General features: G+C 40.4%; 1 protein-coding gene across 9 annotated transcripts in view; it reads left to right on the top strand.

The window, feature by feature from the left end:
• ATP8A (ATPase phospholipid transporting 8A1) overlaps positions 1–20,000 on the top strand; it is an 817,844-nt gene extending 797,844 nt beyond the window's left edge. For all 9 annotated transcript variants that reach the window (XM_070092196.1, XM_070092203.1, XM_070092201.1 and 6 more), the window contains one exon: positions 10,238–20,000. In XM_070092196.1, coding sequence (XP_069948297.1) covers positions 10,238–10,335 — 98 coding nt within the window. In that variant the 3' untranslated portion in view covers positions 10,336–20,000. The remainder of the gene's footprint in view (positions 1–10,237) is intronic.
• The last annotated feature ends 3,719 nt before the right edge of the window (positions 20,001–23,719 follow it).

Genomic DNA, 23,719 nt, shown 5'->3' with positions numbered 1-23,719 from the left:
GGTTAATTGTTTCTCGGTAATTGTTTCTCGTTAAGCCATACCAACAACACTCTCCACATCTTCTAGTAGTATAGCTGACGGTGGTGAAGCAGCAGCTGACTGTGGTGCAACAGCAGCTGACCATGGTACAATAGTATTTTGATAGTATTTTTCACCCTTTTTACCACAGGGTTGGCACTAGAAGCTTTCTTTGGGCCCATGGTGGCTTATTTAGCAGTTACAAGCACTAAAAACAACGGATAATACAAAATGTATCGAATGTATGCGTGGAACCGTCTGCCCTGGTGCTCAGTCTGGACAGACAGGTTCGGGACGAATCATGTTGGTCGAGTTTTTCATCGTTGGTCGGGCCAAAATTTTTACGCTCATGTGCTTCGTTAGTCGAATTTATCATTAGACGATGCCTTCAGTGGTCGGGGGTCCACTGTACCAGTGTTGCAAAGTAACGAAGTAAAACTACTTGAGTACTGTACTTAAGTAACTTTTTTAAGAACATAAGAAAGAAGGAATACTGCAGCAGGCTACTGGCCCATGCCAGGCAGGTCCAGTTCTACCGGCTTAAGCCAATGCCCTAACCTAGTCAGGTCAGGTCACATTCACTTAAGGAAGGAGCATGGCATCTGACCTAGTAGCACAAGCTAGTCAGGTCCAACTCACACCCACCCACACCGACTCATGTATTTATCTGACCTATTTTTAAAACTACACAATGTCGGTATTTACTTTTTAAAAAGTACTGGAATTGCTCACTAATTTTACTTTTACTTAAGTACTGAAGTCTGTTGTTACTTCACTACAATCTGATAAAGATGCGTTCCTCGTTACATCATCAGTAATTATTGAAAAGTAAACACTGAGAAAAGTTACTCAAGTACAGTATTCAGGTAGTTTTACTTGGTTACTTTACAACACTGTCATAACTTGCAATACCCATGAAAATTAAGAAAATATAAAAAAAGCTCTAGTAGTAATTTAATAAGTGCTTATACCTTATGAATATCTTATACGTATTGGCATTCGTATCCCTTGACTTGAGGACAAAATAGTCATCCAGGTGGGGCCACGGGTTCTGCGACTCCTGGCCCTCAGACTCCTCAACAACACCTCAGGCAGAACAGAAACGTCTCCCCTGTTCATAACAATAAGTGACAACACACCCCAGTGATCGCTGACACTGTAAGACTATAACAATGCTGCTGCCGCTGCATTGACAAGTCACATTTACACGTAGTCAGCCAATAGCATACCTGACTGACTGTTGGAAAAACGCCCACAACAGACAGGAAGAAACACGTACGCCGCTGAAAAGGCATTGCTTTCCGACTACCAACAACATACAAATTTTTTTTTAGCAGACTCAAAGTTAGCAGAACTTTATTTAGTGGAAGCTAATTGGTCCGTTAATGGTTTCCAAAGTCAGCGGAAACGTTAATCCGCTAAACAAAAAGTTAGTTCTGCTATTAGCGGCCTCTTCAAGGGGGGCTCCTTGGCGTGGTGAAGAGGCTCTTGGTCTGAGGAATTAGCCCTGTCGGTCTTCTTCCTCAGACCGAACCTAATTACCCCCCATTCTCCCCTCCCCTATCCCATCCTCCCCATCCTCCCCTTTTTCCATTCCTCCTCCTCCTCCTCACCCCTCCCTTTTGCCCTTCCTCTTTTTAGCCTTCGTGATTTCTCCCACAGGCGCGCTAGTTCCTAGGTAGGGGAAAGGACACCGGGGTCCATCCCATTCCGTTGAGGTTTCTTGGCGGTGGCGTAGTTTGCCGTGGAATCTGGATTGCCTAGGGATGTCCCGATCCCTCTCCGGTATCCCGGAGTAGCTTTGGGTGTCTTTTGGGCGACGGGTGTATCTCTGGAAGCCACCTTTCGGATTCCGGGGGTGGTGGCTGAAGGAGGTATGCTTTGTGGCGGATATCCGGCCGCCCTCTCTTTTGTCCACCGAGGTAGCTCGGCAGATGTGAGGTTGCTATCCCAGATTGCTGGTTTACTGGCATGAAGGGTAGGATATGGCACGGGTTCCATGCTGCATCTGCGCTACTAGCGGTGTCGAGTCCTCTTGGGCGCGGAGGGAGATTTCCGGCCCTTTCATTCCTCCTGGGAACTATTCCTCCCCGCTCCCCCCTTTTTTTATTCTTTTTTTTATTTTTATTTTCTTTTCTTCTTTTTTTTTCTTAAAAACAAAAAGCAAAGGAGTAACCTAACCATGGCAGCCCTAGTCCATGAAACCACTACCCCCGGGCCCCTTCTTGATACCGCACCCCATTCTGACCCTGCCTTGTGTTTAGACCACTCTTCGGACACTCCTGATGCCCCTGTACCTCTTGCTGGTGCTGTTTCCTCACCCGCTTCAGGTACCGGGGCTTCGACTGACTCCTTCGATTTGTCTGAACTCCGCTCTCCTTTGACTATGCTTCCGGCTTCTCCCTCTACGGTACGGCAATTTTCGAATCGCCCACCCATTTCATGCCGGACCAACTCCGGTCCTACTCCTAAACGCCAACGTCAATCTCCTGATGATGCTCCGTCGTTACCTTCCCATTCTACTCGGAAACGACCGACACGTCAAGCACTCCCTCTCCACGCTCAGTTTCGGACCACACAATGGACTAAATTCTTTACTTTAAGACCAACTTCTTCTTCTGCCTACCTTTCTGACCATAGTATTGCCAAAGCGCTCCTGCGTCATGTTGGCAGAGATATTTCATTTCACGCTCTCAAGAGCGGTACGCGCATCGTCACTGTCCAGAATGCTACCCAAGCATTCTGCCCCATACCATAGTCCAACAGAATTTCCAGTCATGTGGCAATGACATTTTTGAACAGCTGGAACTCCAGGATCTCCCAATCCTCAAAGTAGACACTTAGGTCCTTCCTGCCCGGGGGCGGAGACGTTACCCTTGCAATGTGGCTCGTTTAACTTTTGACAGCCGAGAACTCCCGTCCTCTGTATATGTCGCGGGACATCGGTTACAAGTTCGAAAGGTGATACCTACACCGCAACAATGTAGAAATTGCTGGCGTTTTGGTCACCCAGCGAAATATTGCAGATCTATGGCCGAATGCCCAGTCTGTGGTGCCGACGACCATTCTAATACATCTTGCAGTCAACCTCCATCTTGCCTTAATTGTAATGAAGCTCACCCTTCGTACTCCCGCCGTTGCCAGGTCTACTTAAATGAACGTGAAATCCGTTGCCTCAAAGAGGCAGAAGGTCTCCCTTACGCTATGGCAGTTACTCATCTCCGCCTCCAAGGGAGACTACCCCGTGTTTCTTATTCTCGTGTTTCCAAACGTCCCCCCACTTCTGGGGTCCCATCTTCTGCAGCCTCCTCTGTTGTTACCCCTCCCATAGCCACTACGGCATCTAATCCTTTTGCTGTCCTTGGCTCTGACGTCCCGACTACAACTCAGTCTGTTCTCACATCTTCGCGTCCTTCCTCACAAGCCCCAGTATCGACAAGACCTCGTACGACACCTAATACCAATCGCCCCTCTACTCAGAAGTCCAAAAAATCCACATTGCTCAAATCTTCTTTGCCCCTTCCTTCCCTTCTTCCACCTCCACACTTTACCTTTCCAGTCTCTGTACCTAGTTCTTCCCCTCTCTCTGGCTCTATTACAAGTGTGGAGATTCACCCTCCTCCTCGTACTATGCCTTCCACCCCCGTCCCCTCCCAAGTTTCTCCCTCTTCTGTCACCTCCCAGGTTTCTGCCTCTTCTGTCCCCCCCCACACTTCATCTCCAGTCCCTTACACTTTTCCCTCCCCCTCTACTTTGGTACAGTCCATTACTGTCCCAATCTTTACTCACCCTCCTCCTCCTATCTCCAATATGGTTTCCCATACATCTTTGAATTCAGAAACACTTGAAGCCATTTCAGAATATATTGCAGAGACTAAACCTTCAATGGACACTGATTCACTTCCTGTTCCTTCTCTTCCCTCTCCTCCATCTTCACAACCCCATTCTTCGCAACGCTCCGTTCCTTCGCTACTTGAACATCTTCCAATGCCACCACACGTTGACTTTTCTAACCCCTCTAGTCCGTAGGTGCCTTTACCTACAGATTCCTGATATTTTCTTCATCGCCAATCATGGCCTATTTACAGTGGAATATCCGCGGCCTCAGGGGTAATCGGGGTGAGCTTCAGATGTTGCTTTCCAGGTTTTCCCCTGTTGGTGCTTGCTTACAAGAACCAAAATTACACTCGGCTGTTTTCCAACCTATCTCAGGCTATAATTTATTGTATTCTTCGGATCCTTTCTCAGATGGGACCTTTAATGAAAGTGCCCTTCTTCTACGCAATGATATTCCGTACTGTCAACTATTTGTCCATACCTCGCTGCATTACACTGCAGCCCGTATCCACTTGAATAAGTGGTTTACAATATGTTCTTTATATCTCTCTCCTTCTCGAGCATTTTCTATCCCAGACTTTGCCTTTCTTGTTTCATCCTTACCACCACCACTTCTGTTACTAGGTGATTTTAATGCCCACCATTTTCTCTGGGGGGGGTCTCATTGTGACTCACGTGGCATTCAGTTGGAGGCTTTTCTTGCCTCTCACCCCCTCCATGTTTTAAATACGGGTACTCCCACCCATTTTGATCCTCGTACTCATACTCTCTCTTGCATCGATCTATCAGTCTGCTCTTCCTCCACTGCACTAGACTTCACCTGGTCTGTTCTACCAGACTTACATGACAGCGATCATTTTCCGATCATTCTTACTTCTCCTTCCTATTCACCACCTTTCCGTAGCCCTTGCTGGCAATTTGATTGGGCAAATTGGGATCTTTACTCACACCTCACTGCTTTTAGTGAGGTTCCTTCTTCATCCTCCATTGATGAGCTCCTACACATCTTCTCGACATCAGTTTATACCGCAGCTTCTCATTCTATACCCCAAACCTCAGGCAGGCATTCTCAGAAGTGCGTGCCTTGGTGGTCTCCTGCTTGTGCTCGTGCAGTACGTTTGAAACGTGCTGCATGGGGCAGGTACCGGTACAATAGAACCGCTGAGAGACTTGTTGATTTTAAGCAGAAGCGTGCGATCGCTCGCCGTGTCATCCGTGACGCTAAACGCACTTGTTGGCGAGACTATGTTTCCACCATCACCTCTGCTTCTTCTATGAGTGCAGTCTGGAAAAAAGTGAGGAAATTGAGTGGTAAATACTCTCCTGACCCGGCTCCTGTTCTACGGGTCACTGGTGTTGATATAGCAAACCCTCTCGACGTTGCCATTGAACTTGGCACACATCTGGTCCATATTTCCCGAGGGCTCCATCTATGCCCCTCGTTTCTTTCCTCAAAGTCTGCCAGAGAGTTAGTACCCTTGGACTTTTCTTCTCTCGGAGAAGAACAGTATAATGTGCCTTTTACACTTCAAGAACTGGAGGCAACGCTCTCAGCTTGCCGATCATCGGCAGCTGGGCCTGATGACATTCATATTCGTATGTTACAACATTTACATCGGTCAGCCCTTGTAGTCCTCTTACACCTCTTCAATCTTATTTGGGCACAAGGAGTTCTTCCCCAGCTGTGGAAATCTGCCATTGTTCTCCCTTTCCGCAAACCGGGTACTACAGGACATGATGCCTCCCACTATCGCCCCATCGCTCTTACAAGTGCAGTTTGCAAAGTGATGGAACGCCTCGTAAATCGACGTTTAATGTGGTATTTAGACACTCACAACAGTCTCTCCGCTAGTCAATATGGCTTTCGTAAGGGTCGTTCTACCATAGACCCCTTACTACGCTTGGATACGTATGTTCGTAATGCCTTTGCGAATAATCACTCAGTTATTGCCATATTTTTTGACCTTGAGAAGGCATATGACACAACTTGGAGGTATAATATTTTGGCCCAGGCCCATTCCTTAGGCCTCCGAGGCAATCTACCATCCTTCCTTAAGAACTTTTTAACTGACAGACATTTCCGTGTTCGAGTCAATAATGTTCTTTCCCCGGACTTCGTCCAAGCTGAAGGTGTCCCTCAGGGATGTGTTCTAAGCACAACACTTTTTCTCCTTGCTATAAATGATTTGGCCTCTGTTCTTCCACCCAATATTTGGTCATCACTCTATGTTGATGACTTCGCTATTGCTTGTGCAGGCGCTGACTGTCACCTTATTGCAGTTTCTCTCCAGCATGCGGTCGACCGTGTTTCCACTTGGGCCACCACACATGGGTTTAAATTTTCAAGTACCAAAACTCACCAAATTACTTTCACTAGACGCTCTGTTATCTCCGATCATCCTTTGTATCTCTATGGCTCCCGTATCCCCGAACGTGATACAGTCAGGTTTCTAGGCCTTCTCTTTGACCGTCGGTTAACCTGGAAACCTCACATTACCTCTCTGAAGGCAACTTGTCACAGCCGGCTAAACCTTCTTAAAACCCTTGCTCATCTTTCCTGGGGAGCTGATCGTCGAACTCTGCTTCGCCTCCATTCAGCCCTCGTTTTATCGAAACTCGATTATGGTGACCAGATTTATTCCGCGGCCTCTCCTGCTACTCTCTCTAGCCTTAACTCTATCCATCACCAAGGCTTACGTTTGTGCCTTGGTGCTCTTCCCCTGTTGAGAGCCTCTATACAGAAGCAAATGTTCCATCCTTGTCTGATCGCCGTGATGCCCATTGCCTTCGTTACTATGTACGCTCTCACGATCTACACAATCCTTCCATTTATAGAATGGTCACCGATATTAGTAGACATTCTTTATTCGTTCGCCGCCCCTGTTTGCTCCGTCCCTTTTCTCTTCGCCTACTTTCACTCTTGTCTTCCCTTCAGTTACCACCTTTATATGTTCATGTAGCATCTCACTTTTCCCTACCCCCCTGGGAAGTTCCAGCTGTTCGGGTCTGTTCTTTCTCACTCCCTTGCTCGAAAGCTCAACTGCCTACGGTGGCTTCCCGCTCTCTTTTTCTTGATCACTTCCACTCCCATTCTCATGCCACCGCTGTGTACACAGATGGCTCTAAGTCTTCAGACGGCGTCGGATTCGCAGCAGTGTTTCCGGACAGCGTCGTACGAGGGCATTTACTATCTTCAGCTAGCATTTTTACTGCTGAACTGTATGCCATTCTTGCAGCACTTATTCGTATCGCATCTATGCCTGTGTCATCATTTGTAGTAGTCTCAGACTCCCTTAGTGCTCTACAGGCTATACGAAAATTTGATACATCTCATCCCCTAGTTCTCCGTATCCAACTTTGGCTACGCCGTATCTCTACCAAACATAAAGATATTGTTTTTTGTTGGGTCCCTGGTCATGTCGACGTACAGGGCAATGAACAGGCAGACACTGCTGCGCGGTCAGCAGTATATGACCTACCAATTTCCTATCGAGGTGTTCCATTTCTGGACTATTTTGCTGCAATAGCTACCCACCTTCGCACCCGTTGGCAACAACGTTGGTCAACTCTGCTCGGTAACAAACTTCATTCTATTAAACCGAGCATAGGTTACTGGCCGTCTTCTTGTCATCAGTGCCGAGGTTGGGAGACCACTCTCTCCCGCCTTCGCATTGGCCACACTCGTCTTACTCATGGGTATCTCATGGAGAGGCACCCTGTTCCTCTCTGTGAGCAGTGTCAAGTTCCAGTATCGATTAGCCACATTCTGTTAGACTGCCCTCTCTATCAACGAGCACGCAGAATTTACCTCCAACGTCGTCTTCGTTCTCCTACTCTCTCTTTACCTTCCCTTCTTGCTGATGGACCCTCCTTTAATCCTGACTCTCTCATTGACTTCTTGACAACGACTGATTTACTCCACAAACTCTGATGATACTTTTCGCACTCCCCTCAGCCATTTCTGGTTCAGTCTCTTGCTGCCCTTTACCCTTTCACCATCCACTGCCCCGCTGTTATCCGTAACCTGTTGCTCATCCATCTCCCTTTTGCCACCTGATGCCCTCGCTTCCTTCCTGCCCTGCAGCGCTGTATAGTCCTTGTGGCTTAGCGCTTCTTTTTGATTATAATAATAATAATGCTATTAGCGGTTAATGGATTAGCGGAACTATGCCCACCACTGCTACGGGCTCATCTGAATGAATGAGGAAGATGTTGAAGGCCCTAGCAAGTATTAAATGAGGTTTAGGTTTCTGCTAATGATTAGGCACTTGAGGCGAGGGTTTCTCCTGGTGTGTGGTGATTTGTCGACAGATCCTATAATAAGAGGGTTTTCAAGTTCTTGGTTGAGAATTATGCAACTACATATTTTCAGAGATTGTCTCTGGTGCAGGCTGAATAAGTACATTTCATCACATTTGTGTAGTAGATTGCTGTTCCCCACTCGTTTGATCAGGTTTACAGCTGTGAATGACCGTGCATCCTATTAAGTTGTAAATATCTGTAGTGTTGTGACTGAGCCAAGTTTCAGAGAGAATAATGAAGGTTGGATTAATCTTTAGTGACTCTAGGAGTGCAGAGATGTCCCTATAGTGGTTATAGTGGCATTATAGTTAAATATTGAAATTTTTTGTTATTGATAATTTTGGCATGGTTTGCATTATATTATTTTCAGTCCTGGTCTGCAGTGAAGTGACTGGAGGTTCAGTTCTGGACTTTTACTTTTATTGATAGATGGTAGTCTAGCCTAAATAATTTAAAAAATTTTCTGATAACTGTATGTGAGAAATAGATCTAAAATTTGTTAGGATGACTTGTTATTAAACAGAACAGATGCACAATTCAATTTGCAGTAGAATATATATGTGTAGGGGTAGGGAACAACAGGACCATCTCACAGATGGAGAATGGAGGGGAGTAAGAGGGAAGAATGGGAAGGAGGGGATGGGGCATTAAGGGGAAGGTGGGAGAGGGTGGATGGGTATATATTGTAGAAAAGCAGTGGTGAGTATAATTGTGATGGAGGGTTTGACATAACATGCTTCACTTTCTGAGTATGTCTAGAGCTTGGCAGCAGTGGCTGCTGCCACAGCCCAACCAAACAATTTTATTTATTTATTCTACAGTTCGTAAATAATCTCTACCAAATGATAAACTCTCCACACATATACATAACAAGAACGTATTCAAAATACCAGTTCATCTGGTAGAAAACTAACTCAGAAAAATATTTATATTTCAGTCTTAAGAAAATCTTTAGTTCTTGAACAGTCTCTACCATACATACATAAAATGAAGATACACAGAATATGAATAAACCTACACAAAATATAAATGCATTTGGTAAAACTGAGAAAAATAATATATTTCAGTCATATAAAAATCACAAAATTAAAAAAAGTAGTTCTTGATCAATCTCTATGAAACAGATGTGGGCTTTCTGTACAGGCATAAAATGAACACACAAAGTATGATTGCATTCGGTAAGAAAACTAAGAAAAAATTATGTATATATTTAAAATATTTTCAGTGTTTGCAATGGTTGTAACTACAGATCAGTATTTGTAACAAATCTATTAGTTCTAAAGTGCCAGTTTTATAAGAGCAAAACACTAGTTCAGATTCAATAAATTGAAGCCAGACTGCATTTATCTGTTTTAAAAATCTTATCATTTTCTTTTTTATCTCTGTCATTTCCTACCAATGTAATACATAACTATCCATGAACATCACTCACAAATACTAAACCTAACAGAACTACATCAGTGTTGTTACTCCAGGCTTGTTGCTAGTGCCAAGGAATGAACACTTTATAACAATATCTTTTTTCCTGCTCTCTCCCATGTCTTTACTCATATTTACACTATCAGGAATGACATAATTATTCTTACCATGCACTGTCCACATACTAATAATTTTATTTGTAAGATGAAAAGTTCTTTCATCATTGGAATCAGCTTTTTTGATAAACCCAGTGTCATGGATTTTCTTCTGTTTATCTCTGTTTTTCAGGATAAAGGATGTTCTGATTACCCTAGATACTTGGTTACCCTAAACAAATTTTCCTCTCAAATATTCTCCCACATAACATCAGCTAACCATAAAATCTCATTACCAGAGTGTGTATGTGCATATAGTATGTCTATATATATATATATTGGGGGTCATTTTGTGTTTACCTGGAGAGAGTTCCAGGGTCAACGCCCCTGCGGCCCGGTCTGTGACCAGGCCTCCATTGTGCATTGTATACAGAATCATTTGTTTTGTATGTATAATATTTTTTATATAACCCAGGTTATGAGGAATGTTTTCCTGTTATAATAAATATAAAATTAATATTTCAAACACATTAATTACATAGCATTAACATCTTTTCTCTCAACAGATGGTTATGCATTTTCCCAAGAGGAGCATGGAGTAATGGGTCAGTCAGAAGTGATTCGAGCATATGACACAACACAGCCCAAGCCAGGTGGTATGTAAGATTTTCCCAGAAGTGTGAATAATCTCCTGCCAGTGAAGTTGTATTCCTTAGCACTAGTGATGGCACATAGAGCACACAGTCATGGGCAGGTTACATCAGAGGACAACTACATCAATGCTTCTTTGCACCCACAGTATACATTATGTTCATTTTAAATATTAAGCATAAATTGTCTTTGAAGTAGATTTTTGTAATTTTGCAGTCTGGGATTCCTTCATGCAAAACTGTTCAGGTCTGTTCTAGTCAATTAACTTAGGTATAATCCACAAGTATTAAGTAGCATTATAGAGTGGCATAAAGTTACTTATATAAATGTATGTATCACTACAAGCAATTTCTTTTCATTATGCTAGTGTTTATTTATTATTAATGTTATAGCCTCTGTTTCAGCATATGTACTTGACTTGTTGATACTGCATTGTTAGCCAGTGAAATAGTCTCTATTTTGAAACTGAAAGACTACATTTTATTTACTTTCATTTTCTGAACATTTAATGCCATATGTGGGGAAAATGTTGCTCTACATAGCCTAAAATATAGCCTTAATACAATACATTTACTCCAGTACTTTCTAACTTTTTTAAATTTGAATTTCAATCCTTTCATGCTCTCTTACAGGTAATGTTGTATTTTGAGTCAGCAGTGGAACCTGTATAATTTATATACAAGTAATATAATAATTTTTAATTTGGAATAACAGTAAGTAAACTTTGACTGTAGTGATTTTTTCCTAATGAAAAAGGAGATTAACATATTAATGGGTTACATATAAATGACAGAGCACTCCATCCTTAAATATAACGACAAGTGGGACTTATTTTTTTTTTTCTTACTCATGAATGATCCTTAAGTGTGAAACTTTCCAGCTAGTTAAATGGATAAAAAGTCATGTAAGAACCTTGACTCTCAAACACTATCATGTTTAAGAACAACCAGTTAGAGAAAATTTTTCATTCCCAATATCATTACAAGTGTTTTGTAGAAATAATCAAAAAATTTTTGATTATGGAATACAACACTATCATATGTGAACTATTTTACTCACAGGAAAGTACAGAACATATAGTAGGGGGTCATACAAAGTTTGGCATGTGTGAAGCTTACTGTACGCCATTAAACCTCACCACTGAAAATAAGTTGGTCATTTTACAATTGGTAATGTGTACGTATGGGCCATGCACCTGCTGCCATATCATATGATGAAGCCATTACCATAAACACACATTAAAATATAACAGGAATAGTATAAATTATAAATCTTCAAAAATCTTCACTATGGGGCAGAATTATAATCTTGGAGCATTGAAAAAGACAAAAGAATGTTATATCAATAGTTATTATTATTATAATGATAATAATAAATCACAGAAAGGTTAAACCTACTTATTTCATAAAGTTTAGTATTGTATTATCAAAAATTTTCAGTTTTTAGGAACCCACCATTAGTGGCATTTATTATGTTCCAGATATTACCTTTTCCCCAATAATGTAATGCATGAAGTGGAAAAATTGAGAGAATTCGTAAAAAGAACAATGAAAGGAAGTTGTAGCCTTATTCTCGGTAATATTTCAGAAATTCATTGTTGACAGTACAGTGTGTTGCTTAATTGATTCTGTACATTATTACATGACTATTACATCAGTTTTACTTAGATTGAAATGCTAGCATTAATTTTGTATTTCAAGATCATTATTATATTATTATTACAGTGGTCCCTTGAGTCATGATGGGCTTGAGTTACAATATTTCCTTAGGAGTGCCAGTGGGGGTGGCTTAGCAGCCAATCAGCAATGGGAATGTATGTCTCTATGGATGCATCTCAGCCAGTAGCAGCAATTGCACTACAGTTTATTGTTACCACATGCATTGCTTGCACCAACTCTGGATTATTTAATTGCACCATCTTTTGTGTTATCAAGTCATCTTGGCCCCTAAAGTGGACAGTACCTATTCAATTAATCTGAAGATCAAGCAAGAAATTGTGAAAAAACATGAGTTCGAATTAGTGCATTGGTGCATGAGTATGGCTTTTGCAATCAACTATCTCTACTTTTATCAAGCAAATAAAAATAATAAAGAATATTTAAATGACTCATAAAATTCAGGAGTTGTTTACTTGTATGAAAAGAATCATAGGAAAGCACCAAGACAAAACTGAACTCACATTCTATGTTTTTGAAAATATTGTTTCATCTTATTTTGAGAGCTTCAGAAGAAAGTGACAAAAACAGACAACTCTTCACAGTTTTTTTTAAGAGAAAACAGTTGGAAGGAGCTTCTTCCAGCCAGTAACCTCTTCCCCACAACCACACTAACAAGTCATCAAGTCCAAGGTAATCAAAGTTGCACTTCTGGGGTCTTGGAATGAATTACCATAAAATCACGTAGAAAGAACATAAAGGCACAATAGCACGTAGTGTATACAACCATGTATTTTCGAGTTTGAGTCACGATAGTTTTGAGGTACTATACCTCTTCTGGAACTGATTAATATCATAAGGGACCACTGTATTATTATAATAATAATTTGCATGGTAAAATTATAAGTTTATGAAGGTCTTACAGTGTCAGGGGAATGGGAGGTACATAATCAGGTTTGGGCTAAGAATGGGGAGAGTAGCTGTAATTCCTTGAATCAAGAGCCCTTCATTAGCATCAAGACACCCCTAATGATGGAATTTTGTTTTAAAGAGAAAGTTTTGTGTGATGTGTTATATTAAGGTCAAAATGGCACTTATGTGCACTGTGTAAAGTCTTATAGTGAGTCCAGGAACCATTAATAAAATCCTTGGAGATTCATAGACCTAATCATATGAAGAAGACTATGAAATTTTTTGATCTAGCTGCCTATTTGCCAAAGCTAGAGATTAGTCCTGAACTTCACATTTTTCACTGTTTGTATGGAATAAATGTTGCTTCTGATGGCAGACTGTAATGTGAGGAGGAGCATTGTTCACTTAGATTATGTTGATGTTGTAGTTAAGTTTGTAAAGTCTAATATTTGACTAGTGCTTCCTGGGCTTCTGATGAAGGTGATCCTGGGGGCATATGCATATTATAAAAGATGAGTTAAGTTCAAGGATAATGACACAAATGATGATTCTGGTTGACTTAATCTGTGATACACTGATGAATTTCAATAGACTTTACATATATTGTTGTTAATGCAGAGCATGTAGACTCTTCTAGGTGTTCATATGACATTAGTCTCCTGTGTGGTATGTTGTATAAGATCGACTCAGTGGGACTTTAACACTTAATGATCAGAATGATTGATGTTTGTAATGAAAATATTTGTGCTTGCATTTTAATCCAAAGAATGAGATGTGTTGATGTCTTGTATTGCTGTGCTGTGTTCTGAGAGTTAAGAGAGTAAGTCATAGACAAGATGCCAGCAAAAAATGTCACTGGTTATCACTGAAGAGATATGTATGAAATTTAGCAGTACTTAACTGTACTGTATTGTACTATAATATACAGCACTATATTGTACTATGTAATGTACTCTGTACTTTAATGTACTGTACTCTCCCACATAAAATTTGTTTGACGTTTTTCACAATAAATCTGGGAAAATAGCTTATATCATTATAAAAATAAGACTTTCCAAGAAGTTAATCCTGATCAGAGAGTATGTCAAATTGAAATTAACACTGGTGGAAGATGTCAGAGAAATAAACCAGTATTTTTAAGAAAGTACAGAAGAAAAATTTGTCTTTAAAAATAGGAGTTTACCCAGATAAATTGTCATCATGGAGATGCGATAGAAGCCAAATAAAGCTGCTACATACTGTTCCAAAAAGCATTACATGTTTTCTCATACTTGTTTACTAAATCTGCTGTCTTGAAATAGTTTACAAATGGTGTAAAGGCAAAGCAAAAATGGTGTGTCACAGGTATGGTGTAGTAAACAGCAAGGTATCCAAATTTAGTCCTGGATGTCCTATTCATTATATTCACTCTAGATTTGCCTTCATAAGTTTCAGTTACCCACCACATGGCTTTCTAATCTGCTTTGACTTGAATTATGTGTAGTACAGTTTGTGCACTTGAAACAATTTGTAATGTATATAAAAATTCTGACTTTTGCTTTATGAAAATACAAATAAATCTTTGGTTACAAATTAAAAGACTGCACATGGATGAGTGACAAGCATCAGACAGATGGGCTTGTGGCAACCATTGTTGTTGTAACAGTAGTCAGAGATGGCTACCAGTGTTACTGTAGCAATAGTCAGGGATGGCAATCAGTGTTGTTGTAGTAGTCAGGGATGGCAACCAGTATTGTTGTAACAGTAGTCAGGGATGGCAGTACTGTTGAAGCAGCAGACTGCACAGCAGTCAGGAATAACAAGTAGAGGATACATCAGGCTGTAAGAAAGTATTGACAAAGTGAGCTTGTTAGTTTTGTCATGATCACTATCTGTGTTACTCCTCTCACTGTCTCTTTCCCTGTCACATGCTCTCTTCTATTTTGTTACATTTAATTGCTCTTCAGGGGCTACCTGGAGAGGGTTTCAGGGGTCACTGCCCCCATGGCCCGGTCTGTGACCAGGCCTCATGGTGGATCAAGGCCTGATCAACCAGGCTGTTACTGTTGGCCGCATGCAAGCCAATGTACGAACCACAGCCCAGCTGGGCAGGTACTGACTTTAAGTGCCTGTCCAGTGCCTTCTTGAAGATAGCCAGGGGTCTATATATATGCTGGGAGGCAGTTGAACAGTCTTAGGCCCCTGACACTTGTTGTCTCTTATCATGCTAGTGGAGTCCCTGCTTTTCATTGGGGGATGCTGCATCATCTGAGTCTTTTGCTTTCATAGGGAAGTTTACTACTAATCCCTCTAGGATTTTCCAAGTGTATATAATCATGTATCTCTCCTGCCTGCATTCTAGGGAGTACAGGTTGAGGAACATCAAGTGTTCCCAGTAATTGAGGAGTTTTATCACAGTTATGTGTGCCATGAAGGTTCTCTGTAGATTTTCTAGGTCAGCAATTTCACCTGCCTTGAAAGGTGATGTGCAGCAATATTCCAGCCTAGATAGAACAAGCGACTTGAAGAGTGTCATCATGGGCTTAGCATCCCTAGTTTTGAAGATTCTCATTATCCATCCTGTCATTTTTCTAACAGATGCAATTGATACAATGTTGTGATCTTTGAAAGCGAGATCCTCTGACATTATCACTCTCAGGTTTTTCACTCTGTTGTGTGGTTGGAATTTTTTTTATACTCCGATATAATTTTAATTTCCTCATGCTTTCCATATCAGAGTATGAAATTTCTCATCATTAAACTTGACATTGTTTACTGCGGCCCGTTTAAAGATCTGGTTGATGTCCACCTGGAGTCTTGCAGTGTCTTCAGTGGAAGACACTGTCATCTGCAAAGGAAGACATGGTGCTGTGGCTTACATCCCTGTCTATGTCAGATATGAAGATGAGGAACAGGATGGGAGAACAAAGGTTAGATCAGATGGTTAGCTCAAAGTTCCTACACTTATTTTACTAAGAGCTATTATCTTCAGTAAGCTTATTTTAAAGCCTGGCTCTATCTAGCTTTCCTAAAAGGACAGGTTCAGCTTGCCTTGTTGAGGCAAGAAATGAGTAATCTTGTAAAGTTCTCTGCCTTGTCTAATACTCGAAATAATGAAGGGCTTGGTATTAAGCAGTCCAATAGAATGGCACTTAAATAATATGCACTTCAACATTTGGAGTCTTGGCTGCATTTCTTGCTAGATTCACCACATGATCCTCCATATACATACAGCGGAACCTCAAAAATCGAACTTTCTTCGGTCCAGAAGGCTGTTCGAGTGCCACTACCGAACGAATTTATTCCCATCAGGAATAATGTAAATTAGATTAGTCCATTTAAGACCCTCAAAAATGCACTTATAAAAGCACTTACAAAAATACACTTACATAATTGGTTGAGTTGGGAGCAGTTCGATTTTTGAGGTTCCACTGTATTTCAGTTACATTTCACTCTTATTATCTTCATAGGTGGTAAAATAAATTCCTATTTATTCTTATACCCACTTCAGTAATGTTGTACTGTAATATCATGCTGTCTAGACAGCATTTTCATTTGTGTTTTTCATTAGCAAGTATAACCTGTCAGCACTTGCCTCAGGCAAATAAAGTTGTGCCTGAGAACAGTAAGCAGTGCTACTATGTCAGTAAATGTTAAAGTGCAGTCATCTGTATGAGTATGGGAGTTGGTCATTGAAGCAAGCATCCTAAAGCAATGAACTGTATTCTACTGGCACTGATTGAGTACCTTACAGGCACTGCACTATTAATCAAGATCTACCCAAAGAATAAAAAGGCACAATAATATGACTGCAACAATAGACAACCCACACTTAGGAGACTGAAACTTATGTTTCAGTCAGACTTAGACCATTAACTAGGCGCTGGGAAGTGCGAAGGTAAGGGAGCCAGAATTTACTACTCCCTCCTCCAATTCTACCACTTCTGCCCCTTGCTATTCTCTCTTATATATTCTGGTTCCTTTACTTTCGTGCTTCCCTGTGTGACTAGTTATTGATCCAAGTCAGACCAATGTCATCATAAGCTTGTTTACCAAGCGTGGGTTATTTGTTTACCCAAAGAAATCGACTCCCTCCCTCCCTCCCTCTTGAAGGGTTTTCTGCTGTCTCATTTGTGTCTCCAATTTCTTATTTTGCCTATGTAATTGCTGAGCTGAAAACATGAGAATCTATGGTTTTGCATTGTCAACTGATACATGTTTCTGATGAAAAAAGTTTTCTCAGTTTATAATACTTTTGGCATTTCTGGAGAAACATTCACTTCATCACACAACTGTTTTATCAGAACAGTGCCAAAAACCATAATGTTGGGATACCATGCTCTTTACTATACATATTAAGTGTTTCAGATAGTAAGGTAAACCCAACATATGAGCTATGCTAATAAATGCCTTAAAATGTTTTTTATGTAAAAAATATACTTAGAAGCATTGTTATGAATTTCTATTATTTTTTACCAACATAGTGCTGTGATTTTTTTTAGCATAGTTATAATGTTGAGTTTACCCTTACCACCCACAACTCCTTATACAGCCTTCACTAATGGTAATCTGGGGGCTTGACCTTTGTACTGGGTTCAGAGAAGCTAAATTATTTAACATTTTCTACCCAGAATCCTTTTGTATGCAGTACTCAATAAGACTGAGCTGGAGAGTCTTAAATATAGTCAATGCAACTGTCTGTGAAGATAATGTTATACCTCCCATCACTCCTGGATAATCAACTGTAATTATATTATCTGATCAAATTTATAAGAAAAGTTAGCTTTAGTCTGATACTATTCAGAAATTATTTTCTTTGCTTTTTAGAAATGCAGTTTACTCAAATCCATTAAATAAAAACACAGAATTTATTTTAAGTGAAGCAACACTTGGTTAATTCTCAACATTCTTGTACAAGCTGCGACTCTCCTCAGCATCATGCTCTGTACCCTAGACTTTTAGTATGACTTGGCACTATAAGTAATTAATTATTCTTTATTCAACCACTGGCATTGTACATTAATTTCTTATTGTTAGAGATATAACCTAGTGCAGAGAAAAATAGTTTAATAATGTATAACAGTATATTTTTATATATTTGTATATATATATATATATATATATATATATATATATATATATATATATATATATAATCAAGCCTACAAGAAAAAACTTTTTCTTAATAGTACAACTATTATTTGATTAAGATTATTATGAAAAATAGGAGTATAAAAAATATATAACAAAATTATTCTTCATTACTGACCTTTATAAACACTAAAATTGTATGACTTCCTATACTGGGTTGAAAGGGTAGATGGTATGCAAATTTGAAAAGTTTTAATTATTTCTGGTCAAAATGTTCTAGTGATTGACATGATCATTAAAAATGGCAACATTTGTCATGGTATAGCATGAATTAGACTGTTTGATAATGAATTTATTTGTAATGGCAGTCAGACTCACATGTACTAATATGTGATACATATAATTGCATCTTTTTAACTTGTGAGTATATGACTGAGACACCCTACTATATTAGTGTTATTTTTTATAAGGAAGGTAAGGATAGTAATCATACATTCTTAGATATAGTTTAAGCACTTGCTCATTAGAGTGCAAAATGACTGGTAAATAGTAATCATATTTTATTTATTACAGTTAACTTACATTATTTGTTATGAATTGTAAATATGGACAAACTAATAAATTATTTACAGATGCACATTTTGCTTAGTTATATTATAGGTACAGTCTGTAATGATCAAGTGCTGAATACCTCATAGCCAATGACAGATTTCATTAAGTCTAACATGAGAAAATATCTGTTTTAAATTGAACCTTTATCTTTACTTGTAATTCTCATACCTGCAGATGAAACTTTTCTCATAGAGTTTTAATGTGGTGTGATATATGACTTGTGTTAGTGTTGTCCAGTACTGGTGGATGTATGTCAGTGTGTGACTCTGTACAGTACCATGTGTACCATGGTTCATGTTCTTGCCTAACTCTGTATTCTACTTCATCTATGGAATATATTTTGTCAGATCTTTTCACCCTGAAGATGTATTGTGTACAGCTGAGTTCAATGCATGTGCAGTGATCCAGTGAGTTAGTAGGGGCAATAAGCCGGAATTTGTATTGTAGCATATTGCTGGTTTTGTTTCCACTTATGACCATCAGATGCATCAAGAAGACAAGCTTGCTAAAGCAAATGTAATTCAAATTTTATCGCACTGATTTATGTGCTCTCTAAAGCTTGTTTGTTGTGATGCACTATATATCATCAGGGACTATTTCAAGATATCTACCCTCCTCAAAATGTGTGATAAAAAGTATGAAAAGTAGAAAGAAAAAGACATTACATCATGTGTTACGATTAAAAAAAGTCTTAATACAGATTGTATTTAAATTGAATAGAATTTTCTAGCCTTTTTTTTTTTTTTTTTTTTACATCTGTATGCAGTTTCTGCAAGTTATACTAAAATACAGTGTGGTGTATTTTTTTTTCCTAGCTGTTGTGTATGTGTGTGTGTGTATGTATGTATGTATATGATGAAGTCATCTATGATTCCAACTGTCCTGTGTGTCTTTCAACCATTTTAAGCATTTGGAAACTGGTCATGAAACTATTAATTGTCAAACTTATGTATCTGAAACAATAGATAGACCTGTCACTGAGGTGAAGTTATTTTGTTCATTACTTTGACATCACAGTTAAAATATGTGTGCCGTGAGGCTCCTATCAATAAGTAGAGTATATTCTGTATTAAGTGTTATAAGTAATGGCTTCACTCAGTATCTGTTGAGTTTAAATACAAAAAAAAAAAAAACTATTTTGCATAATAGACTAAGTGTATTCTTTAATGATATCTACATTTTAATTTCTGTTTTTAATTAGATTTATGAATATTAAAAGTACATGTAAGCAAGATATACAAATAGTCTTGCAGTGTACAATTCATGGATAAAAAAAAAGACAGATCTCATGAATGATGCTGTTAAACTGTGAAGCTTCATTTAATATTTTTGTAAAAGCCAATCTGTTCAAAATATTTGAGCGGATTTCAATATTGTGTTGTGCATGTATCAAAGAAATTATCATTACATGGTTATAAATTAGACAAAATTGTTTCATTATCATTTACAAGTATTATAGTAATAATTTATCTTGTACAGTATGTCATTTTTGCCCATGCATTTAAATGCAGTGTGAAATGATGTGGGGGAATTTCATTTTTTCAGTGATAATTCGCCCATCACAGCATTTAGCTCGACACTTGCCTCTGTCCCCAATACAGTGGAACCTCGGTTTTCTTATGCCCCAGTTTTAATAGGATTCGGTTTTCGACAACTTTTTTCATCAAAATTTTGTCCCAGTTTTCGTAGAGTTGAAAATAGTCCGTACCAAATGCGTCCGCATGACAGCCATTGAAGCACCCACACAAAGCATCCCATGCGTTGGTGACTCAGTCTGCCTTTGTTTCTCATTGAGTGAGCATCACCCCACATGTTCATCCGAAACATTTCGTAATAATCCATTGTTTTTTGTGCTTGTTTATTGAGTGTGACTGCTAAATAAGCCACCATGGGGCCAAAGAAAGTTCCGAGTGCCAGCCCTTTGATAAACAAGGCAAGGAACACGATAGAATTCAAGAAAAAACTCGTAGCAAAGTACGAATGTGGTGTATGTGTGGCTGATCTCGCCAGGATGTACGGGAAGTTCGCATCAACGATCAGTTCCATCCTGGCGATGAAAAAAGAAATCAAGGAAGCTGATGTTGCATAAGGGGTAAATGTGCTAACGAAACAGAGATCGCAAACAATTGAAGATGCTGAGAAGTTGTTGTTGGTGTGGATCAACGAAAAAGTTAGTGGGAGCTAGTGTTTTGGGGGCAATAATTTGCGAAAAGGCAAGGCAGTTGCATATGGATATTGCAAAGAAAATGCCTGGAATGAGTGCTGCTGTTAGTGAATTTAAGGCAAGCAGAGGCTGGTTCGACAAATTCTAGAAGTGAACTGGCATTCACAGTGTGGTAAGGCATGGCGAGACTGCAAGTTCGGACAAATGTGGGGCCGAAGAATTTGTTGATGAATTCAAGGATTATGTAGAGGCTGCAGGATTCCTCCCCCAACAAGTCTTCAATTGTGACGAAACAGACCTCTTTTGGAAGAAAATGCCGAAGAGGACATGCATCATGCAGGAGGAAAAGGCACTGCCGGGACACAAGCCTATGAAGAATAGGATAACTCTCTTGTTCTGTGGTAATGCTAGTGGGGAAAATCTCGAGTGTTCAAGAAAAACAGATGTCATCAAGAGTAAATGGTATGTGATGTGGGTCACGAGGCAAATTTTCATTGAGTGGGTCAATGAAGTATTTGGCCCGAGTGAAATACCTCCTGGAAAATCAATTACCACTCAAGTGCCTTCTGGTAATGAACAATGCTCCTGCTCATCCTCCTCTTCAAGGGGGGCTCCATGGCGTGGTGAAGAGGCTCTTGGTCTGAGGAAGGAGACCGACAGGTCTAATTCCTCAGACCGAACCTAATTACCCCCAATCTCCCCTCCCCTATCCCATCCTCCCCTTTTTCCTTTCCTCCTCCTCCTCCTCCTCCCCACCCCTCCCTTTTGCCCTTCCTCTTTTTGGCCTTAGGGGTTTTTCCCACAGGCACGCTAGTTCCTAGGTAGGGGAAAGGGTACCGGGGTCCATCCCATTCCGTTGGGGTTCTTGGCGGTGGCGTAGTTTGCTGTGGAATCTGGATCGCCTGGGGATGTCCCGATCCCTCTCCGGTACCCCGGAGTAGCTTAGGGTGTCTTTCGGGCAACGGGTGTATCTCTGGAAGCCACCTTTCGGATTCCGGGGGTGGTGGTCGAAGGAGGTATGCTTTGTGGCGGATATCCGGCCGCCCTCTCTTTTGTCCACCGAGGTAGCTCGGCAGATGTGAGGTTGCTATCCCGGATTGCTGGTTTACTGGCATGAAGGGTAGGGTATGGCACGGGTTCCATGCTGCATCTGTGCTACTAGCGGTGCCGAGGTCCTCTTGGGCGCGGAGGGAGATTTCTGGCCCTTTCATTCCTCCTGGGAACTATTCCTCCCCGCTCCCCCCTTTTTTTATTCTTTTTTTTATTTTTATTTTCTTTTCTTTCTTTTTCTTCTTAAAAACAAAAAGCAAAGGAGTAACCTAACCATGAAGAACCCAATCCATGAACCCACTACCCCCGGGCCCCTTCTTGATACCGCACCCCATTCTGACCCTGCCTTGTTTTTAGACCACTCTTCGGACACTCCTGATGCCCCTGTACCTCTTGCTGGTGCTGTTTCCTCACCCGCTTCAGGTACCGGGGCTTCGACTGACTCCTTCAATTTGTCTGAACTCGCTCTCCTTTGACTATGCTTCCGGCTTCTCCCTCTAGGGTCCGGCAATTTTTGAATCGCCCGCCCATTTCACACCGGACCAACTCCGGTCCTACTCCTAAACGCCAATGTCAATCTCCTGATGATGCTCCTTCGTTACCTTCCCATTCTACTCGGAAAAGACCGACACGTCATGCACTCCCTCTCCACGCTCAGTTTCGGACCACACAATGGACTAAATTCTTTACTTTAAGACCGACTTCTTCTGCCTACCTTTCTGACCATAGTATTGGCAAAGCGCTCCTGCGTCATGTTGGTAGAGATATTTCATTTCATGCTCTCAAGAGCAGTATGGGCATCATCACTGTCCAGAATGCTACCCAAGCTCATGATCTTTCTCTCCTTTCGAATATCGATACTACTCCTATCACTATTGAAAAACATCTTTCTCTCAATTCTTGTAGTGGTACTGTCATTCTGCCCCATATCATAGTCCAACAGAATTTCCAGTCATGTGGCAATGACATTCTTGAACAGCTGGAACTCCAGGATCTCCCAATCCTCAAATGTCCTTCCTGCCCGTGGGCAAAGACGTTACCCTTGCAATGTGGCTCGTTTAACTTTTGACAGCAGAGAACTCCCATCCTCTGTATATGTCGCGGGACATCGGTTACAAGTTCGAAAGGTGATACCTACACCGCAACAGTAGAAATTGCTGGCGTTTTGGTCACCCAGCGAAATATTGCAGATCTATGGCCGAATGCCCAGTCTGTGGTGCCGACGACCATTCTAATACATCTTGCAATCAACCTCCATCTTGCTTTAATTGTAATGAAGCTCACCCTTCGTACTCCCGCCGTTGCCAGGTCTACTTAACCCTTTGACTGTCGAAGGGCCCAATCCTGAAGTTGCTCCTGGTGTCGCAAAATATTCGAAAAAAAAAAAAATAATTTTTTCTTATGAAATGATAGAGAATCTTTTCCCGATTGTAAAGACACCAAAAAAACGAAATTTGATGGAAAACTGACGGAATTACGCTCTCACAAAGTTAGCGACTTCGGCGATATTTAAAAATCGGCAATTTCGCCCACTTTGAGCCCTATTTTCGGCTAATTCCGTTATTCCAGTCAACCAAACTCATAACTATTTCTTCAGAACTCTATTTTTTCTATCGATTGAGCACAAGAAACTGCCCATTTACCGATTTCAACTACCCAATAACATGGTCAGAAATTTGCAATTTGGCCAATTTCACGAAAATTAAAAAATACGACAATTTCAAAATAAGGTCCAGAATGAACAATGCAGACATTCCTGGCTCTAAAATAAGATTTTCCTTGTTCATCAGTCATGTCTCCAGGTCCCTGTGATATTACTCTTGCTTTTTATTTTGAAATTTTATTCAAACAAAAAATAGAAGATTTACTGTTATGCAGACTACTGCAATACTGTAATAATTGTAAAAATTACATCAACCCATTCATGACTGCGT

The sequence above is a fragment of the Cherax quadricarinatus genome, chromosome 38 (assembly GCF_038502225.1).
Source record: "Cherax quadricarinatus isolate ZL_2023a chromosome 38, ASM3850222v1, whole genome shotgun sequence".
In the NCBI taxonomy this organism is placed as follows: Eukaryota; Metazoa; Arthropoda; class Malacostraca; order Decapoda; family Parastacidae; genus Cherax; species Cherax quadricarinatus.
Note: the sequence above shows the minus strand (reverse complement) of the source record. Positions and strands in the feature narration are given on the sequence as shown.